Source organism: Parus major, chromosome 8 (assembly GCF_001522545.3).
Source record: "Parus major isolate Abel chromosome 8, Parus_major1.1, whole genome shotgun sequence".
NCBI classification, from domain to species: Eukaryota; Metazoa; Chordata; class Aves; order Passeriformes; family Paridae; genus Parus; species Parus major.
The window spans coordinates 19,734,780-19,759,946 of NC_031777.1; the positions used below are offsets into that span (position 1 = coordinate 19,734,780).

The window sequence follows — 25,167 nt, forward strand, 5'->3', positions numbered from 1 at the left end:
AATGGTTAGATCTTCTAATGGTTAGATCTTCTAATGGTTAGATCTTCTAATGGTTAGATCTCATGCAATCAGAAAGATTACCTAAGTGTAAACTGTGTCAAAGGAGTAGATATGAATATGATTTTCCTCTCATTCTACAGTAGTTTTTTAAACTTGACAGGTGGAGTAATGCATATAATATTACAGTTGTATTAAATAATTTGAATGAGATAAAAATCAGAAAGGGTTACTTTTGTTCCTAGATGATTCCTGGTCCTGTGTCATCTGCAAGTGAGACGTTACCATAGACATTCTCTAAAATTTCAGTAGTATTTTTGTGTTTGAAATAGTAGGACCAAACTTACAGCTCTGAATTGGTAACAATTTATAACTCTTTCTAGTTTGGGAGAATATAGTGAACCCTGTAGTTACTCCTAGGTTTATCTCAATTTAACTGTAACATAATATTTAAGCTTCACAGTTCCCCACTGGCTAGTATTTTTTTTTCTGTTGGTTACTTAAGAGTCTGAACCATGACTTCCTGCTAGAATTAAATAGGAATGAAGACTTCTTGCTGTAGGTCTAAATTTTAACTGGGGAATTGGAGCAGAACAGCCACTAAGTGAAACTGCTCTAAATCTCAGCCATAGAGGACGTAACCTCTGTTTCTTCCTCAGCTGTCAAATAGAGTGCCCTAGTTCCTTTTTCCTTTGTGTGTGGTTTCCCTCTGAAACAGTTTTTACTAACAGGTACTTTATTACAAAATATTCTGAGCTGACTTCTATCTTATTAGATCCTTAGGAGCTTTTACAAATGTCTCCATAAAAATATATGGCATATCTGTAAAATGGATAAATCTGCACTCTGCTGTAATGTTTTAAAACTGGAAACTGCGTGTGCACACAAAAAATGTGGTTAGATAGAAAACTGTCCTTAAATCAGAATATTTCAATGTGGTTTGCAAATCTAATGGCACTACTGAAAAATATTAGGCTGTTTATTAATCTGTGGATTTTTAAAGTAATTTAGCAAGGATGAGAGAAAATATTAACTAGCTGTGCCAGGAATACTTCTCATGCCATAGATTCAAAGATGTTTTACATCAGTGTCACTCTAAATATTTTATAGTAATAATTATTGTATTTATGTGATGTGTCTGTTCAGTTACTAACGAGCAGCTGCGTCATGAAAACAGTTGTCATTCTTGGGGATGCTTCCAGCAACACTGGAAGCTGTGGAAAGGTCACAGATGAGGACACATTTCCAGTTGGTGATGGAGTGTGGGAGAAAAAAATGTAGTTTTTGTATGTAGTTGTACATATTCTACAAACAGAGGGATTCTGTTCTGGTCACAAAATTCTTATTATATTGCACTATTGAGGTTTTGTGCAAACATAATTATTTCTCTAACACTATGGGAGAGTATGCAGGAACCAGTTGGTAATTCTGTGCTGTATTATGACTGTTCTTAAATTCAGATAATAGTAAATATAAAACATTTTAAATTACAGTACGGTTCTTAAAAGATTATCATTATCACTGCATTGAATTTTGTGTACATTTATGTGAGTTTTATGGATGAAAATAATAGATGCAAGAGATGTCTTAGGATAATAGTGATTAGTAGTTTGATGTGGTATTTATTTATGGTAGTGCATCACCCAGGAGGTACTTAGTTGAGTTTTTAGATAGCCTAGGTAATTGTTTCTAACTGGTTTCTGACTGTTTCTTTCTGCTTTCTCTGGATGTAAAATGAAGTCCTTTATGAGACACATTGAGACTGGAAAGAAGTAGTGGGGGAGGAGAAGCTCATTTTACATCTTGGTAATTATATCATAAAATGCAGCTATGGAAGAGACCTAATTGCTGTGTGGCTGTTGCCTGTATCTTGCTGTGAGCGTAAGAGAAAGCTGTAGAAATTGTGGCTGATACAGATATCATTGGGAGGGAGATCCCACCTACTGAGGAAATCCAACCATCTTTAGTGTGCCAAATGAAAATGCAGCCTGCACATGGTAACAAACTGAAGTCTCAGTAAAACTAGGGTAATGTAAATTGAAACAGGGAATAATTAATGTATTAATACATTTTATGCCTACTGTGCTCATCTAGTAATCAGATTATTTTGTTACATGTAAGTAGAATTGTAAAAAGAATAATTATATAATAAAGCTAACTTTACCAGAAATTTGAAAAGAAACAAAATTGCTGAAATGAAGTAGAGAAAATTACAGATTATTTATTTTCACCTGTCCTTGTAAAACAGAAGAGTAATTTTTAGGTATGCTACTTACATACTGAATTGAAAAAAGTTAATAGGAGAGGAGGGAATCAGGAAATCAATATAATCAGAAATAACAGCAATATGCATGTTAGTCATCTACTCAAGTCAAAAAAACATAATGTGCTTCTGATTGTAAAACCCAAAATTAAGGCAAATTTCCATAACCATAATAAAAGACAAAAAGATGAATTATTACTGTCAAGGCAAATGAATATTGAATGCAACCCATCCCCAGAGAAAGTAAAACAAAATCGTTTTGGGAGTTGAATTCTATGAAAAAGTAATTTTCTTACCTCGTAAAGCCTTTTTCTTTTTGCTCACGTTTTTGATACTGCTTAAGAAAATGACACCATTAAAGGTAATTAATTTTAGCAAGGGTTATTTCAATAGCCCACTCTGCTGAACTGGATCAAACTGTCTCCAGCATGGTCCTGCCTGGAAGCTTTACAAAGTCAGGGGCCAGGTTCAGGTAATTATCTTGGAGTAAAACTTCGGTCCAGTAATGCTACTTCTGAACCTCATTTAGTGGGTGAAGTAGTTAATCTCTTTGTTGCCAAAAGTTTAGCGTGGATTTATTTCTTTGAATGTTTAGTCCTGTATGCTCATTTAATTTTGTGTCATTTCATCAGCTCAGGCTGATTGAATGGCTGTGTGTATTATGTTTGGTGGGTAAGGAGGTAAGTTCTCCTGAGAGGTTCTTCCTATCTGGAGCAGAAAAAGGTAACTTTGTCCTGTTGAAAATATCAGGAGCGCATTTCCTTTGCATTAATACAAGGAAAAGCAAACCTTTAAGACCAAATCTACATGAAAAATTTAGCCCTAAACTTAAATATTCTTGGAAAAATAGATTTAAACTAGAATCTTAGGAGAGAGTGTTTGGAAATGGCTCAAACCTTTGTATATACGTCATCTGTCCTGTAGGTTATAAATTAACTTGGTAACAGACCGTGTGCTGATCTTAAGAAATACTGGATTAAGGTGACCAGAAGTATTTTTTTCTGTGACAGGAAGATTTGGACCAATGTTAATCCGTAGTGGAAATGCAGTAAATAACACAGTTCTCATTTAGTTTAGTTGTGTCCTTCTTAGTCTGTGTGAAACAGCAGTGATTACTTTTCTTTCAAAAAGTTTCCACACAAGGCCTTCTGTTCCTCAAGCATTGCTATTTTTAAAAATTCGTTTTATCTTTCATCCACATAATATGCAGATTGAAAGGAAGACATTTAGTCAGACATCTAAAAACAAACAAACCAATCCCCTAAAAACTCCCACTTTAATTGCTAGTTTTCAGAATTTAGTAAAAGTTACCATTTTTTTCATTTGCTGTTGTGAAATACCAGGATTCTCATCTGGTACAGTATCCAGCACCTTAGTCAAAGAACTATTGTTACAGAGCAGATAAGATTTAAAAAAAAAGTCATTGGTTTTGATGAAAACCTGCATGAACATTGAAGGGAAAAAAGCCAAAGTTACCATGGCAACCACCACTGCTTTAGAAAATAGCTGAGTAAAAAGAGCAGAAATATAACAGAAAATATGAGGGCCATTTCATAAAGCATTAAAAATAAAAATGAAATTTAAGGCAAATATGATTACTGCTCAGCTTTTATCTTAAAAATCCCTGATAAGCAGCAGCTTGTCTTTATTTAAAAACAGGACTGCTGTTGATAAAGTTTTAGTGTTTAGTCCCCATTAGACCCTATTAAGGAGATACTTTTGTGAATTTGGTTAAAAATGATTGAAAGTTTTATGAGTTTTTGTTTGTTGGGGTTTTTTTCTTACCTTTTTTTTTTTTTTTCTCTGCAAATGTTTTTCTGAGCAACTGCAATCTTAATCTGTGCAGAAGAGTGGGCTGTGAAAATGTCTTTTATGGCATAAACATGACCAAAAGTCCTACTAATAAATGTGATCCCCAAGTGGCCCTATGGTGAGTTCTTCATGATCACATAGCACTGGACAGGAGTGGCAAAGGCAGCTTTAAATTCCATGGACATAAAAATTTCAGGAAACAACTACATTTATAAGTTTAGGGGTGTGAGCTGCCCGTTCATAGCACCTTTATTTAAAATAACAGGTACAGTCTGTCACCTGTTATTATTCCATTTCTTTGTATCTGAATCTATATTCTGATATCAGTGATTGATTTAAAAACTGTGCTTTCATACTTCTTTTGTCCTTACTGTCTTTTTCAATGGAGTCAGCATTCTGCAGTGCACTGGTATTGGGTAAGAATCCGTTGTTTTGTCTGTATATTGCTTCATAGTTGTGCAGGATTAGATATTTTGTGTGTATCAAACATACATGGGATAAAATGGCAAGCATCTTTTCTTTCCTAATTCCTATGTAGCAGTTGTCTTAAATTTGATCTTGGTTCTCATAGAGCAAAATGGCCCATGTTGGAACCATAACCAAATAAGAAAACTATGAAAAAATATCTTTGATATTCTGTTCTGAAAAACTGCTTCATATGAGAATTGAAACAATCTGAAAGTTTGAGTACAAAAAGGGAAACAACAAACACTTTATCCTTTCTTTATAATACAGTCTGATTCAATTCTTGCCTTCTCTTCAAAGGACTGTGTTGTTGTGTGCTTGGCTGCAGCACAGTTATCCTCTCTCATTGTTAGAAGATGATTCTGTGTGTAGTAGGAGATGATACTTAACTGTCCTAGACAGAGCTGTAGCCTGGGGCTATGCGTGCGTGTCAGAGCAGTTGTTACTGGCATCTGTTTCTTTTGGAAAAATGACATTGTTTCTGAGCAAACAGATTTTGGTTATTTTATAAACCACTGTGAAACAAAAGTATTTCCATCTCTTCTGGTCTCATATGGCAGTTTATAGAAGGGTAAAAAGTCTTGTGTCATTCCCCAAAGTCTTCCTGTGCATCCAAATGAAACATTTGTGATGAGTTCCGTATTGTAAAGTGGATACAGCATTTTTTCTCCTCTGCTGTTGTCAGAGTTAAAAGTACTCTGTACTGTATGGAAGTGAGAACTGAAACTGATTAAGTTGAAATCATGAAATAATGAATTTTGTAAGAAAGAAAGGTGGTGTGAGTTTCTGTAAAAGCTTAAGATCCCTTCTCTGCAAAATTCAAATGGAAGATCTAGAGGCGCTTTGGCACTGGTCTCTTATTTAGTTGCCTCATCTGAAAACATCCTGTAGTGCTTCTATAGCATGAGCATTCTGCTCCAGATCAAATGTAACAGGCTTCTTATCCAGTATATGAGTTCTTCCCTAGGGATAACTAGGAAGTGGATGCATTCTGGACAAGATTAGTGTTTCAATACAAGCTTTATGTGGCATATTTAATTCTTGTCTAACTAAGTTGGGGTTTGACCTAATGAACTTTTCCAGTGTGACTGGACTTCATGTAGTAGTTTTGTGCTGGGGCAGTGAATTATAAAGCAGCCAGGTCATGAACACAAACAGTGGTGGAACAACCTGGAGCCAGGACAGAGGCAGTGGAGTTGCTGTTCTGCTGCAGCTGGACTATGTCACAAGTGGTTGCTGCTGCCAGATGAGCCCTCATTCCTGCAGGCAGAACCCTTTGCACCCTGTGGCTGCCTCTGCCAGGGGTTTGATTCAAAAGTCCTGCAGAAATCTTCCAAATCTCAGTGTGTGGCCTTGTTACCACCTAACAGTCTGTTCAGACTCTGGAGTTTATGTATCGTATGCTCTGACAAGGTGCTGTAGACATGTACCTTGACATTTATTCAAAACTCAGAAACACCACTTTATGAGAGTTTTCTGTGACATCTCTGTTAAGTTCCTGCAGAAGTTAATACAAGCAAAATAGGTATTGTGGTCTTGCATTTTTTGTGCTGTGTTTTTATAGATGTGTGGAAACTTAGCAGTGAAGTGCTATCAGTGGGTTGTGGAGGCTTTAAACATTATATTGTGAGAAAATGCTGTGTGTCACTACTGTCATGAGGTAGGAACACAAGGGACTGACCTCTGACTATTTTTGTAAATTAAACTAAACCCCACTAGGTGGTGCAAGTAAATAAACCACCTTGCAAAATATTTCTCTCCAGATTAATAAACTTAGGGAAAGGGTGTCTTTCACTAAATTAAAATATATTATTTGTTTGTTTGGGTTTTTTCATTTGTGGTTTTGTAAAATAGTTATTAAAATTTAATATTTAATGCTGTCTTAGCTTGGTCTTTTCCACATAACAGCCTTCCTATGAGCTGACTCAGGCATTTCCTGACTTGGCATCTGCTTGGAGTACTCCCTCTCAGAATCTCTCCTGTTGCAGTATATCCTGTGCAGTTTATCCTATGTTTTACTTCGGGTTTGCTTACCTTTATAGCTCTACTATGTACATACAGTCAAAACTATTTGTTTGTTCAAAGAAAAGATTTCAAACAGTAAGTTACAGTAAGATACTGTCAATTTGCAGTGGAGTGAATAAGGTTCCAGTAGAAAATAATTTTGGCACACCATGTATGTGGTTAGTCTGTAAGGGTTAATGTGTATGTCAGAGAGATCATTAGTTCTATTATGTTTTATTTAGAAATAAACAAGCAAACAGAAAACCACAAAACGAAACTCCAGACCTTCATTGTACTTTTTCATTGTACTCCTGAGGTGACTATAATATAACCTTTCCAGTTTGTGTTGTGCTTGGCTATGCCATTGTCTTAAATTCAGTCTATACAACCTTTCAATATCCTCTGCTCTCCACTGAAAACCCTTCTTGTGCAGCAGTGGTTTTACTGAAGATGCAGTGGTCCATACATGGTTGACATATTTTTATAGCCATAAGATCAGTAGCAGAAGTTTTTGAATAACAAGAAAGCGCACATTCTTGAGGTAAGTGGAAGACCCCAGGAATTTCTACCTGTGGAGAGCCATCAGCATTCTCATTTTCTTGTCAGTAATGGTATTTTACCAGAGTTTATGTGGCTTCCCTGTAGACTGCAGGCTGGCAGCTTTTCTGGGAAGGCAGCGGCGCTGCGGTGCTGCCCAGGGCTGAACAGAGCTGTGCTGAGAGCAGGAGCTGCAGCGAGCGCCGTTGGCTGCTCGGCACTCAGCCCGACAGAGCTCCTGCTGCTGGCTCCCCTCCGTGCCCGTGTGCCAGGCCTGGCTCACTCCCTGAGCATCCCCAAGTACTGCACTAGCACCTTGCAGTCCAGGACTCTGTAATAAGACAGTAAATGAGGTCACTGAGAAGCTCTCTAGTGAAGGTTCGGTGCATTACTGCAGTATATTTACTGAAATGGAAATTTTTCATTTCAGGGAGACTTAGGTATTCATCAGTTGGGATGGGTGTGTTTGCAGCATTCATCAGAGTGTTGACAAATGCTGCAGAAGCAGGGTTTTGGGTAGGTGTTTAGATTGGGATTTTCTGTGTTTTTTTTTTTTTTTCTGGGTTTGTTTTTCTAGGAAATAAGACATTAAAGTATAAAAAGCTTAAGCCCATGAAATCTCAGTTGACCAGCAGTCATTAAGAATATATACACTAACCACAAACAGTCAACACATACTCTGAATTTTGCAATAAGATTCTGTTGTACTGTATAGCCTCTACAGAGTACACATAGAAAAATTGCAACAGAGATATTAGTCTTAAAATGCAGAAAGAAAATATTTTTTCCCTTCGTTTCCTTGGGCAGAGTACCAGCATTCTCAATTGCCATCATGCACTTTTGGCTATTACTAACTCCAAAGCCAGAGAAGAACTATATGGTGATGCAAGTAGAAGGGCCTCATGGTATGTCTGTTAAAATACTTTAATATTCCTGCTGTACAAAATACAGTGCCAATGATTTTGGTTACTTACAATGTAGTAGTGTGTGGGAGTCCCACTCATGTGTGAGGATTCACTGTAGCTGAGCAATGAACATTTACAAGAAATACACACATCTTACACCATTGTGTTCCCATTCTAGCAGTTTTGGTGTCAGGTACATTGAACATTCATGAAAATATGAGAGAAAATGGGCGATTTAAAAAGGGAGTTTGTTTTCCACAGAACATGTACAACATGAAGTTAAAAGGCACAAGACAGAATCTAAACTCTTTACTAGACTTTATATATTTGATAATGTAGCATGCAAAATTCTTTAGAATGAAATCTTTTGGCTCTCGGTTGCTTTGTGCTTCTCTTGATTTGGAGGCTTTTTCCTTAAGCATATTACTGTGTAATTGGAATTGTTCCATTGTTTCTCTGTTACTTATTCCATCTGAAGGTGTCAGAAGAGAAATCTGCCTTCATTATCTCTTCTAAATGAACTTTTCATTTTTGCCTTAGTTTCAAAGCTGCCTTTTATGCCTATGTGTCCACACACACAGCCACACACACACGTACATATATGTTTGGGATTGTGAAAGACCTTGCAAAAGCACTGGAGAGCTTGTTCTTTTACATAAGGTGCACCGAGAGGCTGAAATTCTAAAAACTGAGTGACAGATGAGCATTGTGATCTTTTCTGCTTTACACAGCCTCTTGGTGCTGGTATCTGCTGATAATGTACACTTAACGTTCAGATTTACTGATGCAATGTTCCGTAGATTATAAACATTTGCAGAAAATGACTAATAAATAATGGAAGAACCTACCGTAAGAATGAGATAAAGACTGAGATTAGGTTAAAAATACTAGGTCTCCAATCTTAATTGAAGTAATACATCATTTTTGTGTAAACCCTTGCATTTGTTTAAAAAGAAATAACATGGAACAATTCTCTGACAAAAGAGTGAACTTGGTTTTTTTGTCTGTTTTATTTTTGAAAGTAAAGCCAGGTGAACTCATTTGTTGTATATACTCCACTGTCATAAGACAGTCTTAGAAAGTGATGGTCAGCTTAAGTTTGGGTGTGACTGAATACTGAAGCTTTAATTTGAGAAGTTTAAAATAACTTTTTCAAAATAACATTTTCAAAAATAACTGTTTAATATTAGTCTTTGTTAGACATTTTTGTTAGTGTAATAATTCTACTAACATGTTTTTACTGTCAGCTAGGTCCAACCCGTATGGGTGTTGTTGAAAAATGTGCTAATTAATTTTTTAGGAACTTACATTTCATAGAAGTAGCTTTTGCTTTATTGCATTATTAAGAAGGTCTTTGATGATTGCTTAAACATTGCTTGGCATTTACCATGCTGCAGAATTGAAATGTAAATAATAGCAAATTTTGTAAATAAGCTTTTCTCTATTAAAATGGTTTTATCTCTTTACTCTTGCAGTTAGACAAATAAATCTGTACAGAGAATTTAAGGTAACTGAGAAGAAAGAAAGGGAAGGGACATGTCTGTAGCCCTCAGAGCAGTTTGTGTTCCTGCTCTAGCCTTGTCCCTGGGAGGCTGCAGAGGGAAAGGGTGCTGATAGCCTGTGGCACGCTCTGAGCTACTGCATCTGTCCCTTCCCAGCAAGAGGCAGGTGAGGTAATCTGGACCTGGCAGGTGGCTGAGATGCCAGATTTTGTGTCAAGTATTTGGATTAGAAACCACCTGTGAATATTAGAAGATTGGCTTCTCCAGTCTATCACTTGGCTTTGCAGCTAGGAATAACTTGCAAATCCAGATATATGTCTTGTGTAGACACAGCTGTCAGATACTGGAGTTACTATAACACTGAACTGAACACAAGGACATAAAGTCCCTCTTTCTGTCCCTCAGGCCTCAGACCTAGTGGCTTGCCTGGATAGGCAGGGGAGTTCCCAAGTTCGTGTGCTTGTTGGGAGGCTGGCAAGTGGCATGCCATGTGCTCGACCCAGGATAAGTATGATTTGCTGCTTCTGCTTTTGTTCATGGGACCACTTCAATTGTATGGGCTTAAAGGCTATACAGTTTGTAAAGTCACTGAACTTCATACAGAACACTCTGATTAGTATACAGTAGCCTGTGGTGGACAGGAGACAAGTCCTTTTTGGTTCTAATACTTTGAAATAAGTGAGGACAAAAAGCCAGAGCATAAAATACTAATATGAAGAAAAAGGATGACTGCTTTAAGGAATCAAACATTAATAGATTCTTTGTTCAGCATCAGCAGATTCAGTAACTTGCAGTACCTTGGCCTCAGAGAATATAATGTCTAAGTGTTTGTAGTTGAACTGGAGGTTTCATCTGCCATTAACAAGAACAAACAAACCAGAATGCAGACAAAAGTAGTGCACAAGTCATCTATAAATAGAAGAAAATCATGGTCCCAGAGATAAGACTGATAAAAAGCTTAAGAGCTACATACATTCTGTGCAACTTTCTATGAAGCAAAGCCTTTCTAAAGTGGTTAGCAATATATTGTTACATGGGTACGTGCAGTGACAGGAGAATAAAGCATTTACTGCTGGCTGACTGGAATGCTACTCAATTCTGTCTGCTGTGGCTGCTCTTAGGACCCTTGGAGTTGGCTACAGAGAAGAACAGCACTGGTGAAAAAGGGGAAAACAGTTTATTAAATTTTGTACTGTAGTGTTCTGCAATTACTGGTGTATCTCAGTTGTCTGCATTATGGAAATGTGTTACTGATCATGTTGTAGCAAAAAAAGATCAAAAGCAACATCTAGTATTCAGGAGAGACATGACTGCACAGTAAACCATTTCTCAAAAGCCCAGAACTGTAATTTTTATGATTAATTTTCTGAGCACCTAGGGTATAGCATGTTTCAAGAAAATCTGGGTCTGTTACTGGTACCAGTATATGCTCTTATACACCCACAGGTAGAAGTACAGTTGGTGCCTTCCCTTGTAACATCCCATCCATAGGGGCTGGGATCTGGCAGGTGGATCAGCAACCCTGCTGTAAAGGACCTGGAGGTGATGATGGGCACCAGTGCCATCACCATCAATAAGACAAGCTGCCTGCTGAGCTACACGAGGAGTCTGATCAGCAGATCGAGAAATACTCATTTCTCTTTGATGCTGCTGAAGCCCTACCTGAAACACAGCGTCTGGCATTTCGCCTTCCCCTTCAATAAAGAATTTGAGAGGGGTTGCCAAGATGGCCAGGGCCCAAGGCACACATCCTTTGAGAGAGGTGGCTGAGAGATTTGGGCTTGCTTGCCCTTAAAAAACAGAAATGTATTAGCAGGCTGCAGCTGTTAGGAATGCAGTCACAGAGGTGGTTGAGGTAAACTCTTCTTGCAGTAGCACGAGGCATTAGCTGTAGGTTGTGGCTTGGGAGGTTTGGGTTGTGCATGAGGAGAAATGTTTGCAAAGATGGGTGAGTTAGCACAGAGAGGTTGTGGAGGTTGTGAAGATTCAGCTGGGCAAAGCCATGGCTGACCTGACCTGATGCTGGGAGGCTGAACCAGATGGTCTCTTGAAAGTACCTCAGAAAGAAGATTTCTGAAATTCTGTGTAGTTACCTCCCTCGATGGACTGGGGTAAAGGGTCCAAAACAAAATAGGAAGCTTGAAATGAAGGGGGTAAGGTGAGAGGTTTGAGGATGATTTTGGGCAGAGAACAGGTAGAGAACACTGCTACTTTGAGAGATTTGTGTACTGAACTAAGCAGTCTCATAAATATAGAAATTATAGCTGGATAGTACATTACATGACTCATGAACTGAAAAAATAGAAATATATACTGTAGGTGTAGAAATATTGGGACTTAAAATATATATATTATGGGGTTTTTAGAAGGTGCTTGTTGAAAAGTGTAACAATGCAAACCAATATAGATACATTGTTTAGTTTGAATATGTGCAGGAGGGAACAGTAGCGTTCACACAAAATTAACTTTGCTATAAAGACTAATTGTGGCCACTAAATAATGCAACTGCTATCCTGGCACATTCCCAGGTTAATTCTTTGATTTAAAAACATCTTCCTACTAATTTTCCTGACTTGCAGTGCACTGGCAGGTGGTGTTGAATTGGTCTGCATAAAGATCAGGCACTGTGGATAAACTTTCAGTTGTGAAAAGTAAACAAGCACGCTTTATCCAGCTGAAAGTATAATTCCAGCATGTACTGGTAGCAGTATTTAAACTGCATGTGTGATGTGATGGCATGGGAGGATTTGGACTTCCTTCTTTGAGATTCCTGTGAAATTCAGTCATGGGTTTCCAGACACAGAGCGATAAGCTGTGTGGTTTTTAACCACTCTTGGAAACATTTCCCATGCAATTAGGAGGGAATGGATTCAAGTGGCAAATTTGCAGCTTTGATTCTTAGCAACAACACATATGCACTACAAACTGGATCAAATGTCAGTTTGTGGGTAAACGCTCAGTGAGGTGGGCAGTGTTCTCTTTAGACTGGTTCAAAGCATCAGTAGAAGCTCCTCTGATATTGCTGGACTTGTCTTTATAAATGTTCCCCAAGTGTGGGACATGTGACACTTGTACTCTTTTTTTTTCCCCCCCTACAAAACCTGCCTGCTGTGGGAGTGAATTAACATTAAGCAATGAGCACCTGCTTTTAGCTGTGGACTCAAATGGTGATTTTAAATGATAGAGGAGAGACTTAGTGGGTCTTTTTATCTCCAACTTTTGATTAGCATTTTGTGCTTCAGCAGCATCATCATGTGGAAGTTTTAAATTAATTCAAAAGAGATTTTCTAATTTACCTAAAATGTGGAATAGTTGAGATAACAAAATGAAGCCCTATAGGTCATGTGGTTTCCAGTAGCAGGAAAGTCAGTTCTGCTTACTTAAGCTAATATTCTTTTTAATTCCTTCCCTGTGTCTTGCCTCAGAATAAAAATAGGAGCAGGCAGAAAAGAGAATCCCTTCAGCAACACTTTTTGACAAAAGTCATTGCCTAGAAAAGAGGAGAGAGACAATACTGGTCAGCCTGTGTTAGAACACACTATAGATTTCTGTTACCTCTTTTTAGGACCTTAGGATGACAAAGAATATGTGGCTTGACAAAGGTTAATCACCTGAAATTCTTCACACAAGAAATTGTCTGGATCACAGAAAGACGGAGGAAACATTTGTTTCAGTCAATTTTTATGCAGTTTATGAACTCAGTGTGTCTGGAAGACTGGGAACACCAGCAGACCTTTTTGTGATCAGGTCAAAGAAGTGCTGTGCATTCACAGACTTCAGGTATTTTTTAAACTTCAGGAATAAGTCTGTGTGACTAGTTCATGCCAAAATCTTTCACATTTATTTGAAAATAGTGAGCAGATTACAGAAAGTATTTTGTGTTTCTGAACTGTGAGATGTTTTGCTGCTTTATTCCACAGGAATATCTCTCTGTAAAGGCCAACACACTGAAGTAGTTAATTTTTCCTCACAATGCAAATCAGTAGCTTTCTCCTTCAAAAAATTATGAAACTGATTATGCCTAAGACTCATTTAGTTTTTCACTACATCAAAGATATTTTTGCTGTCGATTTATTTTTTTCCTTTATCTCCATATTCTATTGTTCATTTCTGTGCAATCTTCCTTTGAAGCTGTCTTTGATAGTCTGCCACCTGCTGCAGTAGGTGCTGCAAGCATTATTGAGCAGAAGTCACAGCATTTGTGGATGAGAATCTTGGCTGTACCTGTGAAATGTCTATGCATTTCCACCACAGCTCTCTCCTGTCCTCATCTTGGATGTGCACTGGTGGTTTGCCATCCAAAGGTGTTCAGACTGCACAGCAATGAAGGGCAAAGTTGAGCATTAGCCTTGCCACAGCCCTGTGAGGTCCCCCAGGGTCAGCCCCCAGCTGCCAGCCTACCAAAGCCCAGCACTGGGGTAGTGAAGGAAGTTGTTTGCATTTGAGGTCTTTACACAGAGACATCCACACTCACCTGAGCAAACATTGCAGCAACAAAATGTACACTGAATTTTGACCCTTGCACTTAAGAAAAGTACCTGGAAGGAGATGTTGTGAGGAAGTTTCCTGGAAGGATGATGCTCTCAAGTATTTGCTTCTCTTCTTTGTGACTATCTATGTGGTAAATATGCATGTAGACAAATCTGGAATTCTCTTATAAAGATGAGAAAAGCATTGGTGAGCACCCTTTTGGGAGAAGGGCAGAGTTAAGCATGATCTCACCTTTTCAAGCACTGGTGTTTTTCCATGTACCTTAGTGCTTCTGTTGTTTAAACATACCCAATTCTTAAATGTGTATGAAGTTAGAATTTAACAGATAGATCAAGTACCTGGCATCAATCCAAGGTCTAATTCTTAATCTTCTGTACTATGGATATGGTAGATAAATTTCTCAATGGCCAATTCTAAAAACTATTCACTCAAACCCGACATAGCCCATTTCAGCCTCTCTTTAATAGGAAAGCTAATAACTTTTTCTGATGTGGTGCATAAAGCTCTGGTATTTTGTTTTCTTTTTATTGCCAGATGCAAGTGTGTTCATGTATTTACAGTCAATAAAGCTATCAGTGCTATACACAGGTTTAGATTAATAATTTCAGCCTTCCACTCTGGGGTATCTAAGCTTTAGGCACTGCTGTGTTATTTGCATCCCTTGGCCTCGTGCTGACTGTCCGAGCAGTTGCAATGTTTCTGCTTGGAGCCACTTCCACAAGTGGGACAGCCCATTCCAGCATTTTCATTCACATCATTCTGAAGTCATTTCTCAAACAAGCCAGGCAGCACTTGAGCAGTACAAACTGTTTGTGCCTACAGAAAAGAAAGTTGGTGATCCTCATACCCCTTCTTCTCATGCATTTTTGTCTCTGATAGCCTTTTGTACCCTGTTCACAGTCAGACTTCGAGTTTGTACAGCTTCCAAGAGAGTTGGTTCCTTATTAGGACTTGCCATCAAGGAACAAGAGTTTCAAAAGGGGTGCAGTATTACCTGTACATGGGTTGTAGGTGTGAAATTCTGTGACCTGTCCTAGCCATCAAGTCTAGAGAACATACAAGAAGGAAGAAATACTAACCTTAGTCCTGCTGCCTGTTATAATTAGTGAATATTTATATTAACCCAGAGAGACAGTTTTTATGTTACCTAGACTTTTTTGTCTCTTAAATGTCTTAACAGCCCATTTCTGCCACAAGCAAACCAGTTAATGATCACATGTTGTACTTTTTTTCCCCCTGTATTTTTATAATACTTGCATGAGATGAAATACATCTCTGCCCTGAAGCCACTGCAGCTATTCTGTGTAGAGGACCATGGGCTGGGTTAGCACTCATGGGAGAATGTGCCATCTCCTCATCTTGGAATTTATTTTTCTTTAGCACACATTGACTTTCTCCCTTAAGAGTGAGCGTGCAAATATAAATAACAAATAAGATATTTCACCAAATACCTTGACACATTTTACTGGATTTAGATTCACTTTCTACAGCTTGTTTCATGCTCACTTTCCTTCATCTAAGAGCAGTCGCAGTGGCAGTATAAAAATAACTTTTAAATTGAATTTTTTGAGATCCTCCTCTTCTACTATCTCTTACTGCTTCCCACTTCTCTTTTGATTTTACATTTATTTCTAGTCTTCTCCCTGAAAATCAAGATCTCCTTATGCTTTGCATTACCAGCTGTCAGGCATGATGCTGTATATGCTGATATGCCACTGTGTTAGCTTGCTTTGCCACTGTTGGCAGCACTCTGCTGTCATGCTCAATTGAGACAGAAAGGACTGTTTCTTACTGGAAAATTAATTCATGAAAAACTACCTTTGTTTCTGTAATAGAATTGTTTTGAAAGAAATTAAACATACAAAGAAAACTGTATAACAACAAATTGGCCTATAATTTTATAAAGGTCTAAGTGTCAAATATGAATGAACATAACACAGTGAGGCCAACTAATTTAGTGGAATTACAGCCTCAAATTGCCATATGTGATTTGAGCACAAATTCCATCAGCTGAGATGGTTTTTGTATTTGGATTTTTTTTTTTTCCCCTGACATAACTAGTTTTGAGCAAAAGGCAGTGCCTTCTCAGGCATCTGGAAATTATCTCTGGAAGGAGTAACCAATTTGCTTGTGTCCCTCTGTGAAAGGGAGAGACAAGGTCAGAAGAATTGTATTGGAGATGATCTTTATCCTGACGTGTTCTGTTCTTCCATCCTGCAAAAGAGGAGGAAGTAGAACATCCTCTTCTGTGTGTTGACCTGTTTCTCCTCCTTAGGCCTTTCTATCCCTTATGGTTTTTTGAAGAGGACTGCCTTTCACAGGTCATTCTTCCAGCCTAGCAGTGCTGCTTGGCTGCTATTCCTAGGGCTAAAATGAAGGAGCAGTTTTGCAGCAGGTTTCTTTCTCCTGAGTACAAACTGCTATGCTGGGCTTTCTTTGATCCGTGGCAAACTGACCAAGAGAACTTCCTCAAAGGCAGGATGAGGCTGCAGCTGTGCTTGTGAGTCAGGCTGATGTTCTGTCCTGCAGCCACCCCATGTGTCACTGTCAGTGTGGCTGTGAGTGGTTCAAGGCTTAGCACCTGCTGGAGCTGCTGGTTTGGGATGCAGCCCCTGCTTTGGGGGAGAGAATTCAGCCATTTGTGAGCTGTATCACAGGCTTGGATCTTACTGGCCATGAGCTGTCTCTGTTCTTACATAAATGACTGGTTAAAATACGCCCTTTGTGCCCACTTGCAAGGGATTTTCAGCTTATCTGCAGGAGAGAGGAATCAGAACTCTTTTGTAAACTTGACAGTTGATACATCACTAAATATATATACAAAAAGTTCATGCAAAAATTTTGAGGAAACAGTTCTGAACTTCTCTTTGAAAATACCTGTGTATGAAAACATTTTATAGTGTGGGAGTATCTACATCTAAAATGTAGATGTTTATTTAAATACATTAGAATGCCCACCTACCTAATATATATCTTAAAATTTATTTATATATAAAATGTTGTGTAGTTCAAATGACTTTTGTTTTTTTCAGAAAGTAAATTAGAAAAAAATAAAATGTCTTTCTTGATATGGAAAGGCTCCTATCAATGTAATTTCAATTTAAATCTAATTACTTTAAAATGCATGTTTTTACTACTCTCCCCATCCTCTTTTTTTTTTCGTTAAGCTTCCTAAGGCTTAAAATTATCTTGATAATTTTTATTTATCTTTTTTAATCCTTTGCCATTTGAAGGAAAATCTTTTTTTCCTGCAGTTGACAAGGAGAGTGTTTCACAATGCAAGGGAATTCTGATTCTGTCTAGACAGAAAAATTGCCAAATGTACAAGGTCCTTGGCAGAACAGACAGACAAGCTCTTTTCTTAATTTTCATTTCTGCAAACATTCAGTTTATAGTAATTTTGGCTGTTACTTTCAGCTTCAAGTGTTTAATTTTGGGACTTGTACTCTTTTATTTCCCCAGATTTGCAGTGTCCCTGTAAAAACTGTAGAGATAAGCATTCAAGATATTGATGACTATTGTATTGTGTGATATCTAGATATTGTTTCATATCTAGAACTATGGCTAACAAATGGGTTTATGTAGCTGGTATCTATAAATCAAGGTGTTGTATCAGCTAGCAGGCTCTCAGCAGAACAGAAGTTATCCCCAGTTCACACTGGCTGTGGTGTGTTTGCCAGTCAGGACCACTGATAGAAAGCAGGGATGAATTGAGTGGCAAGATTCCTTCTGCACTCTGTGGTGGAGTTGCTGAACCCCCTCTAAGCTCTGATGGTTGTGCTGGACTACAACAGCAGTATATTCCATGTTAAAAGTATGAATTCATCATTGTCACAATAATCCAAAAACTCTAAAAACCGTATCAGTAAATGAGCTCTATCTGTAGAGCAGCTTCAGTAGTTCAGAGCCCGCTTATTTAATTTTTCTTAAGCACATTAAACGGTTCTAGGCAGGCTGTCACTATCATCTTTGAAATATTGCTGTGTTTCTTTTGTTCTCTGTTTTTAAATTTCTTACATAGTAAAACTGTCATATTTTCATTCTCTGTTCATTACAAGTTTCTGGATATTCAGATATTCAGACTCTCATTTGAGCTTAAAGTCTTTCAAACCACACCAGAAATTCAGTAGTGGAAAAAGGGAAGAGATGTGCACTTTGTCCTCTCTTTTTCCACAGCCTGTTGACTACCAGTGCAGGCACTAAGCCTGCAGTTTCTGGCAGCTGGTCTGCAGGTAAATTAACCCAGGAGGTGGGGATCCCTTTTGACTAGAACAAGTATAAGGTTTGAGCCTTGAGAATAATGTCTTGGCTACAGTTTTTGTCTGAAAATAATTCTGCATCGGCTTTAGAGAAAGGCCTTGTTTTTGTCAGGACTTTTTCCCCCTTTCATTTCTTGTCATAGTGCTCAAATTCCTATATTCAGAATTCCTCAGAAAAATAGAGGAATGGCTGATGAAAAACTTGAGTGATACTTTGAAAATGTAGCACATGCTGTGCAGTTCCAGTAGATGAAAGCAGCATGGTTGAAGGGTTTAAAACGTGCTTTCATATTAATTTACTATCATTTAAATATTCTTTTAAGAGATTTTTTATGAATTCTGGTTTTTCAGCTGCAACCACAGTTTATTCAAAGTTTAAAGGGTTATGATGTATATTCTTTGTGAAGTATTCACTTCATTTTTTTCTTTCTTTTTTTTTTTTTTTTTTAATCTTCACACTAGCTTTTTGGCTTTTTGGTAACCAGGAGTATACACTGCTGTGCTGGCAAATGCATGAATATTTGTGGTGGTGAACTTCTACCACATCTAAACGCTGCTGTGCACTTGCAGCAAAAATGGGAAGTGGTGAATAATTCCTCCTGCCCTTTGAGATGGTCGTATTTGAATTATGTTGGCAGGATTGAGTGAAGAAGCTTGTATTGTTAACAGTGCTGAATCTGCTCTGTAAATGCATAAGACTTTTTTTCCATGGGGATTTCAATCCAGCTTTCACCAGTCCTTTTTCACCTAAAAGAAAATTTAAAGGTTTTCTTAAGTTTCTGCTGCTAAATTTGTGCTTTATGTCAGGGAAAAATGCACAATGTTACGTACATTTCTATTTGCTGTGAATTACTTCTTTCACTCAACTTTATGAGAAATACATTCTGTTACTGTCATAAAATACACTTTTTCTTCATCTTAAGCAGAGCAGTATCCTGAAACACTTAATTTCATTAATTTAGTTTGGTAAACATTGTACTAACTTTGACAAACGTGAACTTATTTTCTTCCCAGGTTTCCAGAGGAGGAGTTGGCAACAGAACCACTAAAATATGCTGAACAACTTCCTGTAGCTCAGATAATACACCAGGTAAGTCTTTCTATTTTAGAAATTCCTTTGAAAATAAAGAACATCTGTAATACTTAAACTGCTTTTCTAGGTCACACAGAATTAATGTCCTCATGCTGGAAGTATGTATAAGCAAGATACTCTTGTTCAAATGACAACTATTAAATTATAAAAGTCTCATTCTGAACATGGCAATGAAAAGATGCTTGCTGTATGACATGGTTAACACTTCAGAGCTACTTGTTAAAATTGTTGTGTGTCTGCTGATAGAAAAGAAAAAAATCCATTAATTTATCTGAATTTGCATCTTGACCTAAATCATATTCACCTTCCTGAAAAAGCAGCCAAAGTATGGAGTCATTATTGTGGAATAATTGTCATGATGAGTCAAGCAGGGAAAACAATCTCTCCTCCTAATACAATTCTGAATTAGCATAATTTTTATTTCAAACTATAGCAGCGTCATCATACTTTCTGCTTTGAACAGAGTTTTTTTATTTTTTGTTTTGCAAAATTAAAAAAAAGGTTCATATTTTTCCTAGATTGTGGCTTCTAACTGTCTTTATTTAAATGCAATACCGTGCTACTGATTTAAGTAAACAAATGAGGGATGATGTGGACATACGAGCTGGAATTGAAGTTTTTATTGTAGCGTGTTCCCCAGTTCATGGCAAGGAGGAGGAAGAGATCTTGTCTGTGCATAAGATTCTATATTCCCTTCTTGCTCTTTTCTCAGAGTTCGAGGCTTGGTTTTCCATCCATCCTGCTGGTGGATCAGGTACTCAGTCTGCTTTCAGGTGTCTCCTCATTTTTTGTTGTCAGCCACAGAGGGCTCTGCCTGTTGTGTGGAAAAGCTTATGGCCAAATAACATACGGGAAACTTGTGTCAGACATGACTGGAGAAACAGCATCCCCTTTCCTGGGGATACCTTAAAGGAAGCAAAATGACCTATGATATTGCAGTCATTGGGAATTTTCTAAAAATACAGTAAGTAATTGTTAAAGTTTGTACATGTAAGTCCTGCTTCAGGGACAAGTAACTATAGTTTTCTGAAGTCAGGACCAAACAGGTCACATTACTGTTTTCCTAATGGTATCTTGGCCATATGAAATCTTTCAGGTAATCAAGTATGCTCTGAAAAATTGACCTGAAATTTGGGGAAGATAATGGCAGTTCATGCTGGGGGACAGAATGGTGCAGTCCATTCACTGCCCTGAGATAAGGAAAACTTCCAGACTGAAAACTGGGACTTGGTACTGCTCAGAGTAGCACAAAACCAGATAGGCAATGTTAGAAAAAGCTGTGGTTTCAGCTGTTTTTAAACACTTGAAGATCAGCAGGAACAAATAAAAGTCCACTAAGTCCCTTAATAGAATTTTGTAAACAACCTCATGTGTAATAATTATTATCCTAGATCTTCCCAAATACCTTTGTCAATAAGTGTTTTAAAGCATTGAGTCTCATGCTGCAGGCAGTGCTGGTTTTACCTTAAAGGAAACACAAGCTTTGTTTTAAAACCTTAAAGTGTACAAGCCTTTCCTGCACGTTGTAAACACAAGGGATTTTAAAACTTTTGGCTGAAATCTGCACCTTCGGGAAGAATTTCTGATGTGTTCAGAACATGGAAGATTGGAAATCAGGACCAGTTTGTATGTCAGGAACTCCCTGGTGTTGTCAGAGCTTCAAATGACCCAACAGCCTGCAAATGTCACATTTAAAATTCTGTCTTCATGCCTGACTCTCTGCATAAATGAATTAAACAGCAGAGCAGGCAGCCAGTCAATATGTTCTTAACAGTGAGAGTGAGCAATGGAACAGTTTGGGGGTTGTTTGGAATCAGTAAATAGAAAGTGCATGGAATGGCTCACCTAGAGGAAAATCTCAAATAGGAAACAGAATTAACCTTTAAAATGGTCGAGCAGACGAAATGTCATAGCAATATTTTTACAGCATTAGGTGGGTAATAACCACGGAGTGTTCATTTGGCTACTGTGTGTTACACTGCAATGGAATATTGTGCTGTGGAAAGGCAAAAAGCTGGGTTTATGTGCTTGTATCTGTTTCCTACTTGCCAGTAGTACAGAGTTGGGGTCTGCACAAGGTAGCAGAAGAGACCCAACAGAACTGCAAATGTCTTGGATGCAGAGAAGCCAAATAAAAGGACCATGAATAGGCTGTGGTGACAGGGAGTGTGGCACCAGGCCCTGGCTGAGTCTGCAAGCAGCTGAGCATCACTACACCAGCATCGTGCTGAATTAGCTCTGCAGAGAACCTCTTGTACCCTTTCTGAGGGACCTGGCGCAACTGGGACAAGTTGTACAGGGGCCTTATTTATATGAACAAGGTTGGTTGGGTTTTTTTCTCTAAGAAAAAAGAAAGAAGTTATAAGAAACTAAAAAGTGACAGGAGTAAAATCAGTGAATAGTATTTGTGGTGATATGATGCTGTATCCAAATGGATACATACATACTCTAGACATACATAATAGCATCAGTATTGTGTATTTATAGCAATTTGTTAGCTGACATAGCCACTAGTACTGTCCAACTTTCACTGTAAATTTATTCTCCTGAACACTACTAAAATGCTCTTTGTGCTTTTAACTGAAATAAAAAGCCTCTAGTGCTTGGTAAAGGAATGCAGTCATTAATATAAACTTGTAAAAGTTGAGCTTTCAGAGTAATGCCCACATGAGACAACCTTTTTAATGAGATTCTCTCTGTACAACCATGCATACAGTGCTGCTACTTACAGTAAGTTTATGCTGCTTAGAATAAGGTCAGAAAAAACCCAAACCAAACCCAAAGCCAGGAAGTGGAGAAGAAGGAGAGACTACTTTAATTCTGCACTTGTCTTTAGTCAAAACAGGTCTGGTGGAAGAACAGGGCAAAACTGCATTTGAGAAGATTGTTTCCATTTATCATAAATGATATTCATTGCTGGCCTTGCAGTTCAGCAAGTCATTTTAATAAAGGTAGCTGACTTCAGTGCCAGTGCTTGTGCTTGGAGTGTCACTGTGTGTTAACATATTTGGCCTAATCGGGATTTAGGATATTGAAGAGACTTAAATTGTTACAGGTGTCTTACTGATGGAAGAATGTTTTATTGATGAAAGGCACATTTCAGCAGATAAACACACCAGATCTCCTGATGGTGTTATAATTGAAAACAAAATGAAACAGCAAATTCAGACCACAATCAACTTGCATACTTATTTTAGTCCATTTCAAACCATTAAGCAGATAAATGAAAATGCTGTTAAACCAGGATAGTATTTCAGGAAAGTGACTTGCAGCCTGTAGTGGAAATTGCACAGTTTACTTGAAATCTGACATGGTTTACAGTTGCAGATTTACTTAAAAATAAGGAGTTCTTTAGGTATTATTTTCATGGGCGGAATGTTGCATGTAATACCCAATTAAATTAGATTGAGTTAGCTTTTGGAGATAAAAGTTTGTTTGATTTGTAGGTGTTTTAACCTGTGCTTTTCTGTTGCCTCTCCATGAGAAGCCTCAGTGGAAAATGCCTTCAGTAGTTTCAGGAGCTCCCTGGGGAGCTGTGCTGACCCATTGAGGAGATGTCGAGCAGGTCGTGGGTGCGCTGAGCTCAGCCCCAGGGAGCCTTAGGGAGCTGCTACATCCAGTCTGCTCTGAGAGTGCTGGCTGCAGTCACCACAGGGAAAGGCAATAGGAAATGTGTGAAAGATGATGGGAGGGAGCTCTCCAGAGTTAGAAATGCACAGACTGATGACCATCAAAGGATGCTGCAGGGTTGCAGTTCTGCAGTAAGTTTTGCAGGAAGGCCTTTGTTTCCATCATTTCTGTGCTTCTGTAACCATTCAGCCATGACCCACTCCACCCTTCCCCCAGATAAAATCCTTTTCCTTTGAAGATCAATTTTTTGTTCATTCTCAGGGCCTCATTCTCACGTTGTAGAGCACTGTTAGTTTATTGCATTTGTTGATGTTATTCTGGTATCATGCTGATTTAATTGACAGAAGTTTTCTTTAGTAGCATTTGCCAGAAATTGTTGAAACAGTATTGAGAAAATACAACACACTATGTTGCATAGATTTTTTTTTAAAGTATCTTTTTATTATCTATAACACAACAATTTTATCTCTCAGACTTAAAATGTTTTCAGAAACATTAAATTAAAGTGGTTTTATGTGGCTTACGATCTTTGTGAAACGTTCAATATGAGAAGTAACCCATCACATGCTGATACAGTCTTGAAAATATAACTTTAAAATTCAGGGATCACACTAGTGCCTTGCCCATTGCCTTTGGCAGTTTATACTTTTCAGGAGTTCCCCTCACTCTCATTCTGCTTCTGTCCTGATGGTGGAGTATTGGTTCCTATAAATGTTCTGTAAAGCCATTGGTGTTCAGAACTTTGGTTAAGTATGCAAGGTGTTTAAAAGCACAACAGTAACCTGGATTTTTATTTTTATTTTTGATGCAGACAGTAGATTTTGTTTATGAATATTAATTTATTAAAAATTTTGAAGTACTTTGATAAAGTGATACTTGCATTTTACTGTATCTTTACAGACTAAGAGGTTCAAAAGCAACTTGTAATACTTAGATGTCTGAGGTTTGATGTGTAAAGTTTTAGACACAGCTATTTATACATTCTTTGAAAATCCATTCATGTAGCTGTGTTTGAAAATAACTTTGAAGCATAGCTTGCTTTTTAGAACTCTGGTCATGGTATTCAGCAGGATGATGTCAGAGATAAAATACAGCCTTTCACCAAAAGGTCCAAGTTGTGCTGCACCTGCTAGCACAGACACAGGTCAGCTCAGGCAGGGATGCTTTTCTTTGTCAAAAAAGGATTTTGTCAGGATGATTGAAAATTGAATTTTTCATACCAAATATTAAAAAGTACACTGACTTCAGAGTCCAGTTTTATTTTAACAAAATAGATCACTTGGCTTCCCACCAAAAAGCCTTGTGACATGTCAGCCTGCCCTAGGACACCTGCCTGGTCAGGCTTTACCACTGCAGTCCTGAGCAACATGCGGAAGGCAGCATTGTCCTCTTGCCATGGGAGAGTCTGGAGAGCAGCAGCCTGTCCTGCCACATGTCACCTGTCATCTCACCTGGTCCAGACTGCAGGTGAGAAAAGCTGTTTCTGATGCACAACATGGAAATATGGTGACATCCTCTTCCTCATCAGCTCAGCTGAAGTGTTTTTTGGGGCTCAGGCATTCTGTGCAGAGCTAAACCCAGGTGTGCTGTACCTTTTCTGCTGAACCAGCCTTTCTTCGTCTAGGGCACTTGGGATATATGGAGTTAGAAATTAATGTGTCTACTATGTTTGGGTTTTTTCCATTTATTTTCTGTATTAAACATACATTTGTGATTTGTTTAACCTAGAGGTCATTTGGCTACATTTTATTACTGTAATAGAAGTGGTCTCAAGTAGAATCATGACTGGATGTCATCCAGCATGTAAGAACTTGCTTTTTCCCTTAATTGTAAATAGTATTTGGACCAAATTTCTCTTACTGCTGCATTAGTTAGATATTATTTAAATCTTTTGGGCCTTCTTTAAATTGAATGCTACCTAGTAGAAAACTCAGTGCTCAATGGACCAAAAAAAAAAGAGCTATTACTGCACACTTCTGCCAACCAAGCCAAATATGTCTCAGAGCAGTAGAGGTACTCCTGGCAGCACCTTGTGCTACTTGGTGCATATAGGTGCTTTGAAGTTCACTCCCTAAGATTTCTTCTAATACTAAGTTTGATTTAAAAAGTTGAGTAACAGAATCTTGATGTTTATATGAGTCATGTAATGTATTAAGAATGGCACAGTCCCCTGTTTCTCTGACTCATTGCAAGACATCACCAAAAACAG

At 38.0% G+C, this 25,167-nt stretch overlaps 1 protein-coding gene across 2 annotated transcripts in view; it reads left to right on the plus strand.

The window, feature by feature from the left end:
- PIGK (phosphatidylinositol glycan anchor biosynthesis class K) overlaps positions 1–25,167 on the plus strand; it is a 148,031-nt gene that overhangs the window by 106,395 nt on the left and 16,469 nt on the right. For both annotated transcript variants that reach the window (XM_015635796.3, XM_015635795.3), the window contains one exon: positions 19,250–19,325. In XM_015635796.3, the coding sequence (XP_015491282.1) occupies positions 19,250–19,325 (76 nt within the window). The remainder of the gene's footprint in view (positions 1–19,249; positions 19,326–25,167) is intronic.